Here is an 18,664-nt window from a genome sequence, read left to right as displayed (position 1 = left end):
GTACGTGTTTTCCCGTCATGCTTTTAAATAAAAACGCTAAAACAAAAACTGCTAACTCCTGTATAGCAGTCCCACAACATTCTGACACTCAAATACCCTGTCAGTAAAGTCTAGTGGCTGGGAATGGGTTTTTTACAGTGTCTGCTATAATGTTAATGTTGTTTTTGTGTGTTTACAAAGATGAATATGACCCCTGTGTAAATGCACAGTAGTTACGATCTTATTGCCACATTTTATACTTAAGATAACATATGATGTACCTTCAGTGATTTCCTGAAGATAAATACTAAAACAATAAAGCAACTAACTACAGCAGTCACTATCGTCGATCTCATACAAAGCAAGAGATCGCGATGACATTTGATGATGTGTGCAGGTGCTGTAGTGCTGTCCCATTTCTAAGGGGTAAATTTTGAAGGGGTAGGGGTACAAAAATAGAATTGGGATTGGGCCATATTTCATATTAATGTGTTTATTGATAACAAATCACACTTTAAGTTCTGAAACAAACCATTTAGATCAGGTCAGTTTTCATTTCATGGGGACTTTAAACATGTTTAGATTTCATTTTTGCAGTTTATCATGCTGTTTGTCCACACAGAACTGACTATGGGACATCTGTGTTCTGTTTGTTAAAACCTGAAAGAAGCAAAACTAAAAACTTGCACTTTGTAAGTCATTGTATGATTCACCTTTCAGATTCAGTTTTCAGATATTAAAAATGACTGATGACCACGTTAATCGTTTGTTTCGTACTTTATTCAGACGTTATAAACCCTAATTACATCTAAAACATCTTTTGATTCCTCACATTTTCAATATATTAAGGCTTTTCGTTAAACGGGAAAAGAAAATATCTATCAAGACCTGAAGTGTTCATCACACGAGTTACTGAAACTGACAGAGGTGGATTTTGCTAAAAGATATTTCAGTAAAATATGAAATGGATAATTTGTTCTGCCTTTGAAAAACTAGAACTGTTAGATGAAGCGTTTGACCAAGCAGAATAAACGCCTTTATGGAAAAGTTCTACTTAAACATTCGTTTTTCCTCTTGAAAGCGGCCAAGTTGATGCGCTCTTTACATTCTGCTTTGGTGATATGATGTAGAAATATATCAGATTTATATACAGGTTTGTGCAAATCGTTGCATCCGAGCAGGCAGATTTGACAAGAATCATAATTGTGTGAATCCCTGATCATGACAATAAAACAGTACAAATGTGAAAAGAAACAAGCTTCCTGATCGTGTAGTACCACAACATGCAGCGATGCACATCATGCATGTCACACAAGATATCGAAGTCATACGAATGCTGGAATGCATTAATGATGAAATAAAACAATAAATGGATGAAGAGATCAATTAGCGAAAACGGATAAACCACCATTTTTAGTATTTTTCTGAAATTTAGTTTTTTCCAATTTGTTCTCTTTAATACTCAAATGTAAAAACATCAAACAATTGTGGAAATTATTTATTTAGAAAAACCTTTCCATAAATTATGTTTGTTTGTTAGTTTTGTTTTTGCTATTTTGCTCTTCAATGCTCAACATAAAAACGTTACATCTGGAAATGACTAAAAATGAAGTTGTCTGATTGGCTAATTAATCCTTCAGATGATCAAAGCAGGGTTCCCACACTCTTAAGGCTGATTTATACTGTGTGTCGAGTGATCGCGTGACCCACGACACTTTAGCCATACATTTAAACTTCTGCGTGCTGTTTGTGTTGCTCTGCAATAACACTTCCGAAACACTAGATGGCAGATCAAAGTCGCTCATTCAGAATCGGTAACAGACAAGCGTGTAATAACCTTTATCATAAGGTAAACGGCAAACAAAAGTTTCCATCTGGAGCTCCTTCATGGGACTCGACACTTGTAAACACTCGCTACAGCAGGTTCGCTTGGGTCTCGGCCACACGTTAGCACGTCCAAGCCGACCAATCACAAAGCTTGCGCTTTGCATCGTTGAGACTCATACATTTGTAAGAGTTACAGTTTTAAGAGTTACATTTTTGAGAGGTCAGCATCAGCCATGGCGATGTGACTACATGAATGCTACGCCAAAGTAAATGCGTGCGCTTGACGCAGAAGTATAAATCAGCCTTCAAGCTGTAAATATAAGGGTAATATACAATTGTGAAGTGAAAAGAAATCATATAAGTGTTTAATAGTAAATGTATATTTTCCTTGCGCCACACTGAAAAGGGAAATTAATTAAAACCTGCTCATAAAGGAAAAATTGGTTACAATTCCAAATAAGATTTCATTAGTTATCGATGAACTAACACGGAGGTGTCAAACAGTTACAAGCCGCAGCTCTGCACAGTTTAGCTTTACCTCTAATTAAACACACCTAATTAAACTAGATAAGTCTTTCAGGCTAAGTGTGTTGAAGCAGGATGGGAACTAAACTGCGCAGAGCTGTGGCCCTCCAGGAACTGAGTTTGACACCCCTGAACATTAACTAAGTATGAATAAATCTTGTGTAAATGATAGTTTAATATTTACTAATGCAAATCTAGATTTAGATAATGCACTGCGATTAAACAAGAACAAACAAATGACTTTATTTTCAGTAAGCAGCATTAAAGGGGTCATGAAATGAGAAATCAAAATTTAGTTTATCTTTTTAAAATAAAAGAGGTCATCATACTATAGAAACACCCTGTAAGTTTCAGAGCTCAAAACCTTGTTGTTAGTCTAAAAATGGCTTTTAATCTAAGTAGTCTGACAAAACGAAAAGAAATGGACTGTTCTTTTCTGTGATGTAATAAGGTGGATAAGCCCCGCCCCGCAGAAGATCAACGACTCAATTTTCTGCACTTAATATGCAAATAAATAAACCTAATATGCCAAAATGATAGCCAATCACAGCAGTGGGGGTTCACTTTTATGTCTACACTGTAGAAAACATCTGTAAATTAGCAGTTGTCTGTATTTTGTGATTCAAGTTTTTATTTTACGCCATTTATTTATGCTTTTGAATTGCATTACAGGACCTTGATCGTTTTTTCAACAACTTTTAACCTTAAAAAGTTGGAAAAGGTGACTATGATGAACATTTTTAATAGTTTAAAGTGATATATTGTCTGGGTTGGTGGTGTATATTACTCTACAACAACCATGTATTAAACTGTCAGATCATTTTCTGTTATTTTACACACTTATTTCTCTCTATATATTATTTCTTATGCAATATATTATTTCAAGCTTCTCAAATGTCAATAAAACTCACTTCATTAAACTGTAGAGTTGATTTTTCAACATTAAAAGTGGACAGAGCAGAGATCAACCTCCCATAATGCAATTCACAACCGTAAATATCACTGAAAACACTTGTGAATCACAAAATACTGAAACTGTTAATATTTAACATCTTTTACAGTGTACAATTCATCACGCTAATACAAACAAAGTGCAAAAACAGCACTGAAAAGTCAAATTTTGTCTAAATGATGATGTTTTGATGTACAAATCTTCATGACGTTATTAGTGGACCTCAGAGAACAGTACAAAATAAAATCCTTAGGCAGTTCGTGACGGCTTTAACGAAAATACTGTAATGTCGTGTACATTATTTGTTCATGTAAATTATGAAACCTTATTGTAACGTTCCCAAAAATTAATGCATTTACTAATATGTAAATGCATTTATGCAATATACAATACATTACAGTATTTGTTCATTGTTAGTTTATGTTAAAAGCATGGATGTTAATAATGCTTTAATAAATGTCAAACTGAATAATAAATGCCATACAGGTATTGTTCATAAGTAGGTCATGTTGGTAAAACAATGAACTGATGGCACCTTATTGTAAAGTGTGAACAAAAATTCCTTAGCCTCAAGGTGTGGGAACCCTTCTATTTTAAAATGAAAAGAATTGAATGGAGACATTTCGTAACATGTTGTAAAACTGTGATTATTCTCTAAGTGCTTTTAGAGTGGAGTTTTAGCTCTGTTCACATCTTCTCCTCTTGACGATGAGTGTGAACGGGCCGTCGTTGAGGTTTTTGATGAGAGTCCAGGCTTCGAAGCGTGTGAGACCCTGCAGAGAAGAGTCCTGGATCTGCAGCACCTCGTCTCCAGACTTCAGCCCCTTCTGTTCCGCATCACTCCCTGACAGACAACATAAAATCTGGGTAATTCATCTCCAAATCAGGGTTCCCATGGTTATTGTATTTCACATATATAAATTCAAGGCCTGTAAAGTACTTAAAAACAAGTATAGGTCCTTGAAAGTGCTCAAAGGTAACATTTATGGTGTTATTTTAACAATTGTACTGCACTAATTTTTAAAAACTGTACAAAAAAATAGAAATTCTAAATTTAAAAATCTCGACTTCTAGTTGATTATTTGGAAAAGTGGCTGAAGGTCGATTTTTCTAATGAATCATCTGTTGAACTGCATCCCAATCATCACAAATACTGCAGAAGACCAATTGGAACCCAAGATTCTCACAGAAATCAGTCAAGTATGGTGAAGGAAAGTCATGGTTTGGGGTTACATTCAGTATGGGGCTGTGCGAGAGATCTGCAGAGTGGATGGCAACATCAACAGCCTGAGGTATCAAGACATTTGTGCTGCCCATTACATTACAAACCACAGGAGAGGGCAAATTCTTCAGCAGGATAGCGCTCCTCATACTTCAGCCTCCACATCAAAGTTCCTGAAAGCAATGAAGGTCAAGGTGCTCCAGGATTGGCCAGCCCAGTCACCAGATATGAACATTATTGAGCATGTCTGGGGTAAGATGGAGGAGGGATTGAAGATGAATTCAAAGAGTCTTGATGAACTCTGGGAGTCCTGCAAGAACGCTTTCTTTGCCATTCCTGATGACTTTATTAATGAGTGATTTAAGTCATTGCAGAGATGTATGGATGCAGTCCTCCAAGCTCATGGGAGTCAGAAACGATATTCTTTTTTTTTCCACTGCAGCATGACTTTATATTCTATACTAGACATTATTTCTGTTCAGTGACAACACTTTTGTCTAAGCAAAGTCAGAGCTTACTGTCCTAAATAAACAATTCAACATCAAGACATGATCATATTTTAGAGGCCTTTGCCTTTCATATAAGCCACTTCTGATACCAAATGATCAACTAGAAGTCCAGTTATTATATGTTGTTCCCAAAACTTGGATATGTGACAAGACTTTTGTCGGGTAGTGTATAATTGTTAGCACATTAATGAAGATGGGGCTTTAAAAAAAAACTACACACATAACCTAAGACAGACTATACACGACAGATACAAGACATAAAAATATTGTGCAAGATATTGATAATATATTAAAAGAGATATTTAAGGTTGGAGAAAACAAGCAGTGCAGCATGATTGTGCGGTACATTCACAAGTAAACATTGCTTTTCTTATTAAGGCCTTGTAAGATGGAGTTTAAGTAAAGTGTGTGGTGCAAATTGAGAAAAGAGTATTTCTACAGGTGGTTTATCAAACCCACTCGCGTGTTTGAGGCAACACTTAAAATGCACAATGTTTTTTTTTTTTTTATATATATATAGAGATATGAAGCTATTTTAAGAAATCTATAATATCTTTAGTGAGAACATTTTTGCAGAATTTGAAAACTGCAAAAGGTGGTACAATGGAGATGACCATACTCCAACTCATTTGCATTTCTTATAGAGCAATGAAAACAAATAGTCAGCAGATTGTGCTAATTTAAAATGTACTTTTAATATAAATGATATTACATCTGTTTAGACAAGAAGAAATGTTTTAGATGTTTGATTAGATTTTACTTAACGAGTGAAACCCTGAGTATATTTAAAGACTCTAACATCGCACAGGATATGTGAAGGTGTACATGCTTTTAAAATTATCAACATGACAACACTGCAAACAATTTTGCTATAAGCCTGTGAATGTAAAATGGTCATTTTATAGATAATTTGAAAAATTAGCTAAATATTTGCTGATATATGAATGGAAAATTGATTTTTATTCAACTAAAAAAAAATTCACCAACTGCAAAACAAAAGTGTTCAAAAAGATTACGGTCTTAACATGTCTGTACTGCACTTCAGTAATGCGACTGAAATAGGAATACTCCACATGTCTTAATTCAAATTGTGTTTACGACGATTATGACTTTCAGCATATCTGAAGTGCTATTCCATCTTATTGTTATGAATCTGAATGCGCGTGGCTGCAGTTGTAGCTTCTGTTGGACGCGGCAGCCTCTAAACTCAGAGGCCAGCCTAGGTTGCCAGGTGTGTGCAAATCCAATCCTGCCTCCAATCTTCAATGCCAATTTAACCTTCACGCTTTATCAAAACATCACAACTCACGAGATAACTTTTTACCTTGATGACAAATCTTGTCAAGATTTAATCTCGCGAGATCTCATCATACGAGATCTTGCCACACCCAGTTTGCATTTTCTGTTGGTTTAATTACACAATGTAACTAGAAAAGATTCAAGCTTTAGACAGGAAAACTATTAAAACTCTTTTTTTAGTTCAATTTTTTAATGAAGTACTAATGATCCAATCCGATTTAATTCACTATGCTAGGCTAAGCGACTTGTAAAATTAGCAAATTTTGAAAAAAAAAAAAAAAGTTTCGATACCGGTTTTGAGATTTAAATTCTATTATTTTCACTGTTAATAGTAATACTGAACCATTGGAGTATGAAAAAACGATCAGTTTATGCAGTTTAAATGTACTTTTCACAGTAACTGATGTGTAGCAGCATTTCTTGACTATTATGCCATAATAAGAGGAAAGTTCCTTGCAAAATATGGCTAGAAAATAGTAATTTGCATTTTCTATCAGTTTTATTATACAATTTAGAAAATTATTAAAACTTTTTTTTTTTTTTTTTTTTAATGAAATGCTAATGGTCCAATCTGATTCTATTTGTTATGCTAAGCTAAGTTAAAAGTGACATGGCTAGAACAAGAAATTGTCTTAATGAATTCCAGAAGTCAACTTTTCCACCAATTTGAATACATTTGGCATTGTTTCTTTACCGCTTTTAAGTTAGAGATTCTATTTCACTGTCAATAGTTTTTGAGGTCATTTTAATTCTCATAATTATGTGCTCATAGATGTCCAACAATGACATAAATACTATTTTCAAATACATTTTTGGTTTCATGTATATCATAGTTTTGTAAATAGTAAAAAAAGTTAAATCCAATAATACCATAGTAAGAACATGGTAACACTGAAAACTTTCAAATAATTCAGAGAAGCTGCTTGTCAGATATAATGTATTTTAATGGGAAACATTACATTTGACTGTTAAATAAAATAATCATTCTTCTAGTTTGCATATTTAGAATGTCTAATAATGAGGTTTATGATTTATTCTTACCTGCAAATATAATGGTAATTGATATTGTATAGCCATGCTTTTTTGACTAATACGCTACAATGAGAGTATAGTTCCTAGCAATATTGGGCTAAAAAAATAGTAATTTTACTTTACCTGTCGGATTTATGACATGATGTAAATAAAAAAGACTCAAGTTTTAAATAGTTAAAAAAACTTTTGAATGAAATGCTAATGGTCCAATCCAATTTAATTCATTATGCTAAGCTAAGCTAAAAGTGACGTCAGCTAAATTAGATTAAATGGGTTTAAATCTTCTAGTTTAATTCTAGGAGACTTGTAAAATGAGCCTTTTCTAACAAATGTTGTAGTGTTTTAATGTTCCTTAAGCTTGAAATAAGTTTGTAGATTTATTAAATGCTGCACTGTTTTTATACCAAGTGTGAGTTATAAATTCTATTCATTAAATACTAATACATATAATTCTTAGATATGTTCTCACAAATTTCCTACAATGAAATAAATACTATTTCCAAATGCATTTTGGTTTAATGTATATCACATTTCTTATAATTTCTCAGTTTTGTAAATAGTAAAAAGTTAAATTCAATAATACCATAGTAAGAACATGGTAACACTGAAAACTTTCAAATGATTCAGAGAAGCTGCTTGTCAGATATAATGTGTTTTAATGGAAAATATAACATTTGACTGTTAAATGAAATAATAATTCTTCTAGTTTGCATATTTAGAATGTCTAATAATGAGGTTTATGATTTATTCTTACCTGCAAATAAGATAGTAATTGATATTTTATAGCTGGCTTTTTGACTAATACGCCACAATGATAGTATCGTTCCTAGCAGTATTGGGCTAAAAAAAATAGTCATTATTTTTTACCTGTCGGTTTTATGACATGATGTAACAAAAAAAAAAGACTCAAGTTTTAAAAAGTTGAAAAAAACTTTTTTGAATGAAATGCTAATGGTCCAATTCAATTCAATTCATTATGCTAAGCTAAGCTAAAAGTGACGTGTGCTAAAATGGTTGAAATCTTCTAGATTAACTCTAGCAGACTTGTAAAATGAGCCTTTTCTAACAAATGTTGTAGTATTGTAATGTTCCTTAAGCTTGAAATAAGTTTGTAGATTTAATAAATGTTGCATTGTTTCTATACCAATTTTGGGTTATAAATTCTATTAGTTTCTGTCTTCATACTAATATGGATATTTCTTAGATATGTTCTCATAGATTTGTTACAATGACATAAATACTATTTTCAAATACATTTTTGTTTCATGTATATCACATTTCTTATAATTTTTCTGTTTTGTAAATAGTAAAAAGTTAAATCCAATAATACCATAGTAAGAACATGGTAACACTGAAAACTTTCAAATGTTTCAGAGAAGTTGCCTTTCAGATATAATGTGTTTCTAATGGGAAATATTACATTTGACTGTTAAATAAAATAATCATTTATCTAGTCCAAACATTCCCAGAATCCAGAAATAGTATGCAGATTTAGAATGTCTATTAATAAGGTTTATGATGTATTTTCACCTGTGAATATTCTGTTGACAGCTAGTGGTCTGTCTCCACTAATCGAGCCTTTTCCTCCTTCAAGACTGAATCCAACTCCTCCTGCGTTCTTCTCCAGCTCAAATGTTACGACTTCCCCTCCATCGTCTCCTAAAAGAGATTAAAAAAAAAGCTGTTTAACATGAATTGTATTGCATTGATATGCCTATTTGCTTTTAGAGCTATTTGTATGTTTTCTTAATGATGTTTGAACAATAATTAATAACACACACACACACACACACACACACACACACACACTGCAAAAAAGCTGCACAAATCAAGTTCATTTACAAATTGATGGTGAATGTTTCCAGTTAAAGCAAGTAATATTTCAGATTTAATTTAAATGCTATTCAATATGTTCTTTAATAACTGTATTCATTCTTTATTTACCACTTTTAAAAGTCATTTCTCAAGTGTTTTATAAAACCAGCTCCATTGCAATTTATTGTAATGTGTTTATTATTTGTGTCATTTAAACACTGTTATTTGTTTTACACCACTGATTTAATTTTCCATCACACTTTATTAAAATGTATAATTCACGTTATTAACAGACCATTAACAAACTATTAACTAAGACTTTTTAGTTTACTAATTACTTGATAGTAGTTGGGTTTAGATATTGGGTAAGATTAGACGCATAGAATAAGATCATGCTTTATACAGTTAAAGTCAGAATTATTAGCCCCTGTTTATATTCTTTTCAGTTTTTAAATATTTTCCAAGGAAGGAAGGAAATTTTCAGAACATGTCTGATAATATTTTTTTCTTCTGGAGAAAGTCTTATTTGTTTTACTTAGGCTAGAATAAAAACAGTTTTTATTAAAAAAAAAAAAAACATTTTAGGGTCAATATTATTAGCCCCTTTAAGCTATATTTGTTTTCGATTAGTCTACAGAACAAACCATCATTATACAATAAACTGCCTAATTACCCTAACCTGCCTAGTTAACTTGATTAACCTAGTTAAGCGTTTAAATGTCACTTTAAGCTGTATAGAAGTGTCTTGAAAAATAATAACCATTAATATCTTAAAGATAGGCAGGTACTGTAATAATACAGTTGTTAATGGTGTGAATTGTTACTAACATGTTACCTAATTTTCTTTAGGCTTACGGTATTGGCAGATAATGTAATCTAAATTTACAAAAAGTGTCTGTGAAATATCAGCACAAAACACAGCAAAAATATATAATACAGCAAAAAATGTATATAATACACCACGCTCTACAGACAATTGTTGGTCTGTTGCTTTAAATGCAAATGAGCTGCTGCTCCGCGCCCCCTAAGAGGGGGAGCCTTTACAGTCTGTGCCTCGGCCACCCAACAAACAAAACATTTATGCTTTTTTTACAGTCTTGCCAGTTTAAAGATGTAGAAATATCATATATTAGATGTGAAGGTAACACGTTAGGGGAGTTGACATTGTGAAAAGCATAATAAGATGTCGTTAAGGGATAGTTCACCCAAAAAATGAAAATCACCTCATTTATTCTCCCTCATGTGGTTTTAAACGTTTGATTTTTAATCTTCTGTTGAACACAAATAAGATATTTTGAAGAACGCTAGTTGCTGCTTGACTTCCATAGTAGGAATAGAAATACAATAGAAGCCAATGGGTGCCAGCATTTTTCAAAGTATCTTCTCTTGTGTTCAACAGAAGGAAGAAACTCCAATAGGCTTTGAACAAGATAGACTATCCTTTAAAAACACAACAAAGGATTGGGGAGGAAATGTACCTAAATCCAACCTTTAAGTTTCCCCTTAAATTTTCATTGAAGTTATGTAAGAGCAGCTGACGTGTTAAATTTGGACACAATCAGTACATCAGCGAAACATCAATTGACTTTAACAGGGATTTAAGTATATTCAATCTAGGTTTATTTGTAGTGCTTTTCACAATAATTATTGATTCAAAGCGGCTTTACAAAAGGTCAATCAAAACCAGGAAAGTTAAGGTTTTTAGTTACCATGCATTTTTTATTAGATACTACTAACTTTAACTAATATATTAATTAACTGACAGATAACTAATAGCTTTTAACAGTTTAAGTTATATATAAACATTAACCTGCAGTTATATAGTATATACGTGATGTCTATGTGTAGATGTTCAATGAAGTCTATTAAGTGTATCTGTTGTCTTCGAAGTCTTCAGTGGTTGGCATCACCTCTTTACGGGTCTTGGATCTACAAGTCAGCTTATGTAATGTTCCTATAGCTCCTGTTAAGTATTGACTTTAATGTTGTTGTCAGTAATGTTCGCCCACCTGCGATGCTGCTCTCGGCTCCACCGCTACAGCTGGACTCATTGGCGTTAGCGCTCTTGCCTTCTGCATCTTTGTTTTTGGACACCACCACCACCGCCTGCTTCAGGGTCCGTGATTGTCTGAGGATCGCTGTGGCGTCGCTGTGCGTCACGTTCTTTAGCGTTTGGCCGTTGATGGACAAGACTTCATCTCCTTTTTCAATGGTGCCCTCCTGAGCTGCCAGACCACTGGGAAACACTCTGTGAACCTGAGGGGATGTAGATGGTGAGTAAATAACTATACAGTTGAAGTCAGAATTATTCGCCCTACTGTGAATTTATTTTTAAATATTTCCCAAATGAGATTCAGGGAATTTTTCACAGTATGTCTGATAATATTGTTTCTTCTAGAGAAAGTCCTGTTTGTTTTATTTCCGCTAGAATAAAAGCAGTTTTTATTTTTAAAGCCCATTTTAAGGTGAATATTATTAGCCCCCTTAAGCTATATTTTTTTTCTGATTGTCTACAGAACAAACCATCATTATACAATGATTTGCTTAATTAACCTAGTTAAGCCTTTAAATGTCACTTTAAGCTGTATAGAAGTGTCTTGAAAAATATCTAGTCAAGTATTATTTACTGTCATCATGGCAAAGATGAAATAAATCAGTTATTAGAGATGAGTTATTAAAACTATTATGTTTAGAAATGTGTTAAAAAAATTTCACTGTTAAACAGAAATTGGGGAACAAATATAGAGGGAGGCTAATAATTCAGGCGGAGCTAATATTTCTGGCTTCAACTGTATATTAGACTGTAAAATATTTCTTGCTTGCATTAACTGTAAACATTTTGTATTCACAGGTAAAGTGAAGCACTTGAAGTTTGCATCTGTCCTGTAAGATACACTTCTGTTTAAATCACGGGGTCAATATAAGGCTTTGAAAAATGTTTTTGAAACGAGTCTTTTATACTCATGGAGGTAGAATTTATTTGATTAAAAACACAGTAAAATACAAGTAATACAGTAATAAGGTTTTTCTATTTCAATATAAAAATATATATTTTATTGCTTTGATGCAAAGCTGCATTTTTAGTATCATTTCATTTGTCCGATTTTTTTTATTAAATTCTCAAGAAACATTTTTATTTTATCATTATTATGATTTTAGATAGTCATAAGATCTTTTTCTTTATAAGTTTTTATCTTTCAGATAATATATTTAAAATATAATTTTTGAAACATATTTTGCTATTTTCTATGTTTTTTTATTAGAATTTTTTTTATTTATTTATTTTTTAAGTAATAAGTTTGGGCGAAGCAGTGGCGCAGTAGGTAGTGCTGTCGCCTCACAGCAAGAAGGTCGCTAGGTCACTGGTTCGAGCCTCGGCTCAGTTGGCGTTTCTGTGTGGAGTTTGCATGTTCTCCCCATGTTCGCGTGGGTTTCCTCCGGGTGCTCCGGTTTCCCCCACAGTCTAAAGACATGCGGTACAGGTAAATTAGGTAGGCTAAATTGACCGTATGAGTGTGTGTGTGTGTGGATGTTTCCCAGAGATAGTTGCGGCTGGAAGGGCATCCGCTGCCTAAACACTTCCTGGATCAGTTTTCCGGTTCACTGCCTCGCATGGTTCAGGATTGGTAGAGCTACGCATCGATGAATTGGCTCTTCAGTGTTTGAACTCTCAGTAATGGTTAAATCACACTGAACTGAGCTAAACTGAACTGAACTGAACTTAAACACTAAAACCTGAACCACACTGTTCCAGTAACTATGACCATTTATGTGAAGCTGCTTTGACACAATCTACATTGTAAAAGCGCTATACAAATAAAGCTGAATTGAATTGAATTCCGCTGTGGTGACCCCAGATTAATAAAGAGATTAAGCCAAAAAGAAAATGAAGTAATATGTTTTTTCATGGTAACACTATATTTCAAATATAGATTTTTTAAAATGTTTTCCTTCATCTAGATGTTCTGCACTAATTTTTATTAGAATTTTTATAAATTTTTTTATTATTTATATTTTAACTACATAAAATGACATCTTCTTTTCAGGGTAACAATATACACACACACACACACACACACACACACATATATATATATATATATATATATATATATATATATATATATATATATATATATATATATATATATATATATATATTTTTTTTTTTTTTAATGTGTTTTGTAAGATGTTTTTTTTCTATTTTCTATTTGTTTTTTTTCTAAAGTCATAATATAACGTTTTTTTCAGAGTAACATAAATTTAAATATGTTTTAATTCTTGTAAGATGTTTTTCTATTTTCTATAAATTTTTTTTATCTAGATGTTCTGCTTGATAATATTTTATTTGATTCTTAAGAAAATATTTTTTATTAGAAATTTTTATTATTTATTAATGTTTAATAGATTCTATTAAATATAAGAATGTAATTAAAATAAAAAAAAACACACTGACCCCAAAGTTATGATCAATAAGAGTGTTTTTATCCACCCAAAAAAGAGAATATACATCATAATTGAATCATCCTTACGTAATTTTGACCTGATATATCAGTATTTTGCGTTAGTTTCTTCTTATTTAATATTTTGAAATAAGTCGTCATTCAAAAATGTTAATCATTTTCTGTGTTGAGTTTGTAAGGATCAGAACAGCATAGTCATTGTGCACTTATAATAGTCCTTTCTGTCATTCATTCATTTATTTAGTCCCTTTACTCATCGGGGTCACCACAGCAGAACGAATCGCCAACTATTTCAGCATAGGTTTTAGCCGTGCCTTTTCAGCCTCAACCCAGAACTGGCAAACACCCATACACTCTAATGTACACACATACACTACGGCCAATTTAGCTTGCCCAATTCACCTATAGTGCATGTTTTTGGACTGTGGGGGAAACCGAAGCACCCGGAGGAATATCACGCCAACAATGGGAGAACATGCAAACTCCACACAGAAATGCCAACTGGCCTAGCTGTGACTTGAACCAGCAAACATCTTGCTGTGAGGCGACAGTGCTAACCATTAAGCCACCATGCCACCACATTGCAAAATCCATGTGCAAAGTTGCATGAGAAATATGACACCTATGGCAGAAGGTTGATTATCATCGCTGACGTCAAGTCTGCCCCAAATGCTCATTCCTTAATAATGAATGAGATTTGAAGCTTGCTTTCAACCTAAGCACAATCATATTTTGCGTTTCCATATGTCAGAAAGACATGAGGTTATGCAAATGACGATAAAACGTTAAGAGTCTGTCTCCTGTTGAAAGGTAAAGACTGTGGTTTATGGAGATATAGAGACGTCACTCACTGTAGTTGCTTTGTTCTCCAGATCAATACCACCGGCGATGCTGAAACCCAAGCCAGCTCCTTCTTCTTTATGTAGAATCACGACGTGGATGTCTTCCAGTTGCTAATGGACATTAAGAAACCAAAATCAGCTTTGTTTATAGAGTATCAGCGCTTCTAAAAACCTCTTTGTACTGCGAGAAGAATCTGAGTACTCTAAATCATTTAGCACAGCAGTTATTCTAGAACAATCTGCATGGGTTTATCGCTTTTGTAAGAACAGCTGCCTGATTGATGACTTCCAGACGGGCTGGATAATGTTCCCGCTCCATTGCATCATGCCGTTTTCAAGAGAAATAGCTTTCCTGAGTTGGAATAGCATAGTATGTCATTCATAATTATTTTAAAAAAGTCTTAAAGGATGACATTTGTCTAAGCATGATTGTTTAGAAACATGATGATAGACATTTTGGTCACTTTATTTTAAGGTACAATTCTCACTATTAACCAAGCGGCAACCTCCTGCTCTCCTTCAGGAAGCCAATACGGAAGTAACTAAAACTGCAATTCATCCGAAATTCCGCTAGTCCTGGCCGCTCCTGGCTAGAAAATAGAGCAAATTTCAATTGAGCCCACTGTTAGAATGGCCAACTTTACAGCAGAAAAAAAGGTGTTTACAGCCTGGTGCAAAAAAAGATTTTGGTTAATACAGCTAATATTAGCCTTCATGACAACTGAGAGGGGGTGAATTTATTTATAACTCATCCGTTTCCTTTATATTAAGTTAAATTAAGCCTGCATAATTAAGGGAGTGGCCACTTGAGTGACAGCTAGGTCTCGTTGGTCGCCGTCACGTCACCTCAGCTGAATCCTGCAGATTAGCCACTGAACTTGGCATATTTATCGTATTTCTGTGCTGTTTTATGTGGCTTTACACAGTCAACTGCCTTTTGGACTTGTTTCCTACAATTATTAGATGGCATGGCATGCTGAGTGCACTTAATTGTGCTCACAAACCATTCACATGGCCTCCGTTTCCCATGTGAGTAAAGTTATATACTTATTTACCATCTCTATAAATGTATTTGTTTTGATTAAGATCATTTATCGTTTCTATTTATATTTAGAGCTGTAATGCACTTCAGAATCTGACGGATTGATTAGCTGTAGGCTCTAGAACAGTCATCTGAAGCGTTGTCATACAGTGTTATGCTGGATTTCATCAATAGTCTTACAGTAACTAACACAGACTATATCTGAAGTGTTTGGAAGTAATTGCGTTTTCCTCCTGTTGAAAAACCTCATGAGAACAATGTTTCGTGGCTCAATGTGTTACAGCAGTGTTTTTAAAAGTCTAAACACTTCATTGATATAGTATACAACTAAGCACAAGTGGTCAGAATACAAACGAGTCGCAGGTGATAAAGTATTAAGCATTTCTCCCAAAGTAAAGTGTGTCTGAACCAGGTCCAAGCAAAATGCCAGCAGGTATCTGTAGCTCCGCTCACTCTCCGCCTCTTTGCCCTTGTTTGGTATCCCGCCGTGGGTGTGATGACGCGCGAACAAAATTGCTTCGGTTGGCCGCGCCTACTTGTGGCTTCTTTTGCGCTCTTCAGAAACCAATGGGTGACGTCAAGGATACTACGTCCATATATTTTACAGTCTATGCTATTAACAAACCCTTTACTAAAGCTTTTAGCTAAATAAACTACTCATTTATTTATGCTTATTAATAGTTTTTAAGGTAGTAGTTGGTTTTTGGTATTGGGATGTATAATAAGACCACACTTAATGAGTACTAATAAACAGCTTATTATACATCTTATTATTAGGCAGTTAATAAGCAAGTAGTTAATAGTGGAAATTGGTACTTAAACTAAAGTGTAATCAAATGTTTTGGTCATTTCTTGCTTATGGTTGTCATTAGGGTTGGGTCCATCACTGATGGCCGATGGACATCATGATGCTGAGACGGCATCGCAATCCTCCACCCTTCCCCCTTTCGCAGCAGCAATTGTACACGATTAGGCCATGTTTACACTAATACAGCTTAGTTTTCAAAAGGCATTTTAAAATGAAAATGATCCACATCCCCATCTAGCGTTTCTGAAAAGAACTCCGTCCACACTGTACCGCTGAAAACGCACATCACATGACTTGACACACACTCTGCCATGCGCTGCAGCATATGCGCACGTCTGAGCTCCAGCAGTCAGCGGGTGCTTTGAGCACAAAACCCCAGAGAGCGGTACAGGTCGGACAGTTTATCAAGGATGTACCACTTGATCGTGTCTCACTATAGTTGTTAAAGGTGATATTTCATTAATCTTGTCTCTATCTAACGACTCTTCAGTCTTTTGAATCTATCAGGTAACGCGTCACAGAGTCAGTACTCTGCTTCAGTCGTTCACACTTGTGCTTAGTAACATTAGCGAAAACCTCAGATACTGTTGGTTGGTTGCCGTTGGTTTTGCACCTTTTTTTTACCAACCAAGTTGGTTGATGCCATGGATAACTCTGCCTGTTCATGCCTCGTGGAAAAAAAAAGTGATTGACAGGTGGTAATTTGTGTATAAATTATCTTTATTTATTTATGATTTGGTTATGGGGAAAACAAAGACCATGCGGGTCAGGTAGTTGCAAATAATTAATTTGTTATGAATAAATTAACTATTCATAAATGATTCATTTACAGCCACCTACAACAACGATGCCATTGTCCATTGCAGTGTTTCACATTAGACCTCGCATTTGGTCGAAAATTGGTCGACATCACCCAACCATAGTTGTCATCAGTTTTTATTTTAAGATGTTTTTCGGCACTCATACTCAAGCAATTTTCAACAGCAATGAGCAGAATGAATATCACAAATATCACGTTATCAAAATCACTCTCTGACAGTAGATTGCCACAGCCATATCACCCTGCAGCCCAAGACCGGTTTCTCACTGAAGCTAAGCAGGGCTGAGCCTGGTTAGTACCTGGATGGGAGACCACTAGGGAACACTAGGTTGCTGTCGGAAGTGGTGTTAGTGAGGCCAGCAGGGGGCGCTCAACCTGTGGTCTTTGTGAGTCCTAATGCCCCAGTAAAAGTGAAGGGGACAATACACTGTCAGTGGGCGCCGTCTTTCGGATGAGACGTTAAACCGAGGTCCTAACTCTCTGTGGTCATTACAAATCCCATGGCACTTCTCGTGAAAGAGCAGGGGTGTAACCCCGGTGTCCTGGCCAAAGTCCCTCTATCGGCCCATACGATCATGGCCTCCCAATCATCCCCTTCCACCGAATTGTCTCTATCACTGTCTCTCCACTCCACCAATAGCTGGTGTGTGGTGAGCGCACTGGCGCCATTGTCCTGTGGCTGCCTCCTCATGAATGTCAAGCGCTTTGGGTGTATGGCCATAGACAATAAATGTGCTATATAAATACACATTACATTACATTACATTAAATAGATAGCGCTTAATGGAAAAACAGAAATACCTTGACACATTCAGACTCTAGAATACACAAGACATTTCACTTGTATAGCTTTGAATGGGGAAAAATGTAACAGTCCATATGCCAAATGAAGCCCCGCCAACTAGTACAGAAGGCAATCAGCAATCGCTATAGACTGAAGATTCTCCAGAGGAGGGGCTCAGACCACACATGAGTTTCTGCAGATTTTTGTGATTCGAATGTTTGGAAATTAAGCTAAAGAGATGGTTGTTGTTTAATGTATTGGCAAGCAATTTTGGAGAATTTGATGTTTCCCCATTTAGACAGAATGCCAGAGCATACTGCCTGAGAAGCGTTGCAAAGATGGCCATCGATTGAATTGACTTGCCTTAAAAGGACTTTGGTACACTTTATAAATTCGCTCCTTGCACAGAAGGAGAGGTACAGTGTTTACATGCCTGTTAAAATCATTAACATGGTGTTTGCTAGCTGGCAAACAATCTCCCTTCTTGTCGACGTTTTGTAGTTTTTGTTGCATTTATTATACGACTCATTGTATTGCATACATCTTGTCTTAGTACATCATCGTCATTAGGAATATGTGCTCGTCTAGACTGTTTTGTGCTTGTTTTTGTTTACTATACAATATCAGCTCCAGGCCAGTGAACTAAAGAGTCAGTGAACTAAAATGGTTGACCCGTTTTAATGAAGCACGTTTGGCGCCCCTTTGTTTAGTCACAAGGTGTTAAACGGCGATAAATGCGAGCAAC

At 34.8% G+C, this 18,664-nt stretch overlaps 2 protein-coding genes across 6 annotated transcripts in view; both read right to left on the bottom strand.

Annotated features, from left to right (window-relative positions):
- Positions 1-18,664, bottom strand: part of cemip (cell migration inducing hyaluronidase 1) — a 1,140,081-nt gene that overhangs the window by 557,342 nt on the left and 564,075 nt on the right. The gene's annotated exons all lie outside the window — the stretch shown is intronic.
- The window catches only part of il16 (interleukin 16), a 114,990-nt gene continuing 97,063 nt past the window's right edge, over positions 738-18,664 (bottom strand). For 4 of the 5 annotated variants that reach the window (XR_012383146.1, XM_021477711.3, XM_003198898.7 and 1 more), the window contains 4 exons: positions 14,475-14,576; positions 11,170-11,416; positions 8,876-9,004; positions 738-4,127 (listed from right to left, as the gene is read on the bottom strand). Coding sequence is in view for 3 of the 5 variants with exons in the window: in XM_021477711.3 (XP_021333386.2) it covers positions 3,961-4,127; positions 8,876-9,004; positions 11,170-11,416; positions 14,475-14,576 (645 nt within the window). In the remaining 2 variants the exon portion in view is untranslated. The remainder of the gene's footprint in view (positions 4,128-8,875; positions 9,005-11,169; positions 11,417-14,474; positions 14,577-18,664) is intronic. The other variant, XR_012383143.1, reaches the window with a different exon arrangement.

The sequence above is a fragment of the Danio rerio genome, chromosome 7, assembly GCF_049306965.1.
Source record: "Danio rerio strain Tuebingen ecotype United States chromosome 7, GRCz12tu, whole genome shotgun sequence".
Taxonomy (NCBI): domain Eukaryota; kingdom Metazoa; phylum Chordata; class Actinopteri; order Cypriniformes; family Danionidae; genus Danio; species Danio rerio.
Note: the sequence above shows the minus strand (reverse complement) of the source record. Positions and strands in the feature narration are given on the sequence as shown.